This window comes from Octopus bimaculoides, chromosome 13, assembly GCF_001194135.2.
Source record: "Octopus bimaculoides isolate UCB-OBI-ISO-001 chromosome 13, ASM119413v2, whole genome shotgun sequence".
In the NCBI taxonomy this organism is placed as follows: domain Eukaryota; kingdom Metazoa; phylum Mollusca; class Cephalopoda; order Octopoda; family Octopodidae; genus Octopus; species Octopus bimaculoides.
In genome coordinates, this window is record NC_068993.1 from 30,437,046 (window position 1) to 30,440,009 (window position 2,964).

General features: G+C 37.2%; 1 protein-coding gene across 1 annotated transcript in view; it reads left to right on the plus strand.

Annotated features, from left to right (window-relative positions):
* LOC106870540 (glycine receptor subunit alpha-2) overlaps positions 1–2,940 on the plus strand; it is a 305,943-nt gene extending 303,003 nt beyond the window's left edge. Inside the window, exon 8 of the mRNA XM_052972406.1 lies at positions 1,668–2,940. Coding sequence (XP_052828366.1) covers positions 1,668–1,838 — 171 coding nt within the window. The 3' untranslated portion in view covers positions 1,839–2,940. The remainder of the gene's footprint in view (positions 1–1,667) is intronic.
* Positions 2,941–2,964: the final 24 nt, after the last annotated feature.

The following is a 2,964-nucleotide window of genomic DNA, read 5'->3' on the forward strand; positions in this document are numbered from 1 at the left end:
AGAAAAGAATATGTAGAAGCGTGTAGTATCAGTACAGGTATCGAGTGTAAACCACGTGGTAGCCTTTGCAAGAAATCTGTGTCTGGGTGGCGAATGGATCATCAGTGGATCATATATCCGGAAAAAAGTGCGAATATGTATTGAAATTTCCTCTATGTTAGAGAATGAAAAAATAAACCGAGTGGAAATTCTTAAAAGATGTGTGTGTGTGTGTGTTTGTACGTGCGTGTGTTTGTGTGTGTGTATGTGTGTGTGTGTGCGTGTGTTTTTGTGTATGTGTCGGTGTGTGTGTGTGTGCCTGCGCGTGTGTGATGTGGAAATTATTCAAGGTGTCAAGAATTACTGCACCGAGTAAATTTATGTGCTTTGTAAAATGTCGGACTGATCTTTCTTTGCTGATCAAGGGACAACAATTGACATATGTTTCGGTTTATTTGGCCTCATCAGCATAAAATGTTGTCATTGAGTCTGTAAAAATATGCAAAATATTCCTTAAACAATTTAAGTAAACCTTTTTTCTGTATGTTTAAACCTATACACTGAGCTGCTGTCTAGGCTAGACTGTACACTACTGGTGATCTAGAATGAGCTGAAACAGATATCAATGAATATCTCTTCAAAATAAAGGTTAAACTCTCCTTTCCTTAAAGATGTACTATGAAAATTATTTTTGAATTATCTCCCCTTCTTATAGAGACCCGATATCAATTGTCACTGGGTTTACGTTTACGAAAGAAATGACAATAAATAAATTATTTATTATATACAGCTTTTTGACATGATCTTTATAGTTTAATTAATCAAATTCATAGATCTCTTTTACATAAACGTATTTATATGTACATGAACATAGTATAAACATACTTTTATACATACATACGTATACATACGTACATACATACATACATACATACATACATACATACATACATACACATATACATACATACACACACACACACACACACACACACACACACACACACACACACACACACACACACACACACACACACACATATATATATATATATATATATATAAATGGGTAACAAAGATGTACAGGTGTCAATTCATTGCGGCCATTTCAAGCGACTCCTTTAATTGATTAATGAAGACATTACATCATTGCAAAGAAACCGTTTTCGTCAGATGACTGTATAGACTTCACAGACAAAGAACAAACCAATTGCTTTAACATATTCGTATCACCACCGGAGCTCAAATATTTACATTGATTCTGCCTTTATATCTTTATAACAGGCGGGTGGCTTCGAGGCTAGGGCATTCGGCTCACGATTATAAGGTCGTGAGCTTAAATACCGGTGACGCGTTGTGTCCTTGAGCAAGACACTTTATTTCACACTTCTCCAGTTCACTCAGCTGGCAAAAATGAGTAGTACCTGTATTTCAAAGGGCCAGCCTTGTCACACTCTGTGTCACGTTGAATCTTCCCGAGAACTACGTTAAGGGTACACGTGTCTGTGGAGTGCTCAGCCACTTGCACGTTAATTTCACGAGCAGGCTGTTCCGTTGATCGTATCAGCTGGGGCCCTCGTCGTTGTAACTGATGGAGTGCTCCTTTATATATATATAATGTACATGCATACCTATATATAAATGTGTGTGTGTTTTTGATTGTAATTCTATTTCTTATTCTATTTCAGGTTAATGACAGAGTCAAATCAAAGCGATTTAAGTGGATTCGTGACCCCAGGGGTCAACAGAAGGCAGCATATATTGATTTTTTGGCTCGGATAACTTTTCCAATAGCCTTTGGTATATTCTGTATAATATATTGGCTTGTATATGGAGTAGTTGGGGTGAAAGAAGAATAAATTCTCCCTCCATCTCCATTTGTAATTGTCCTCTCTCCCTCCTTCCCCCCTCCCTCTCTATCTCCCTTTTTTGCTTTACACCCCATAACTCAATACATTTTCTTTATTTCCCATCCTGAAATTGTGTATTTATCTGTCTCTCTGTCTGTCTCTTAAATAGAACATACCAAGATTTCGGGCATATGAACACATTCAGTTTACGAAAATACAAACATGCATACCAAACATGAGTGTGCATTGCGTGTTCGTACACACACATAAAAATACACACCTGTAGATTCGCGTGCGCGCACACACATACATACACACTCACACAAACACACATATTACACACACGCACATATACACACGCAAACACACACCCACACACGCACACACAGATATTTAAATATAGATAGTTTCCTAAGTACATATGTAGAGGGAAAAGATCTAACTGGATAATTGTGGTTAATCTACACTGGAATATAAATCAATATTACAGAATCATTAAATACACATAGTTTAACATATGAGAATATTCTGTCTGTCATTTCTAATCAAAGATATCCACAGCAATTATTTCAATTCAGAATTAATCCTCCCTCCTCACATGATGTTACCACGCAGTCGCTTACTCTGTGGAATACTTCCATGTCCACACTCACTATTGCTAGGTAGTTATTGACCCTGTGTTCGGTTCATCCGTCCTCTTGACAGCTCTTGTTGTTTTGTCCTAAATGACTAGCAACCCTCGTCACCGGGCTAGCCTGGAGGAGCAGGTTGGGAGGCCGACCACCCAACCATGCTAGACGTTGTATTGGATTAATATGCTAACAGTAACACTCAAAGTGACTTGTTACACATGCAAACATACATGCACACTTATATATACACACTGACAAACATACATACTTATATATCATGAATATGTACATGCCTTCATATACCTACGCACGCATACACACATATACACACATACATAACAATACAGTATTAATGCACATAGCTACTCCGACTTAACACTGAGGTCCGTGTTTTCTCTATGTAATCACACTTTAATAAGTGTTACAGTATATACAAGTGGGTATTTTTCAAGCAATTTGAGCTTTAAACTGCACTATACGGTTACATTCATATATATATATAT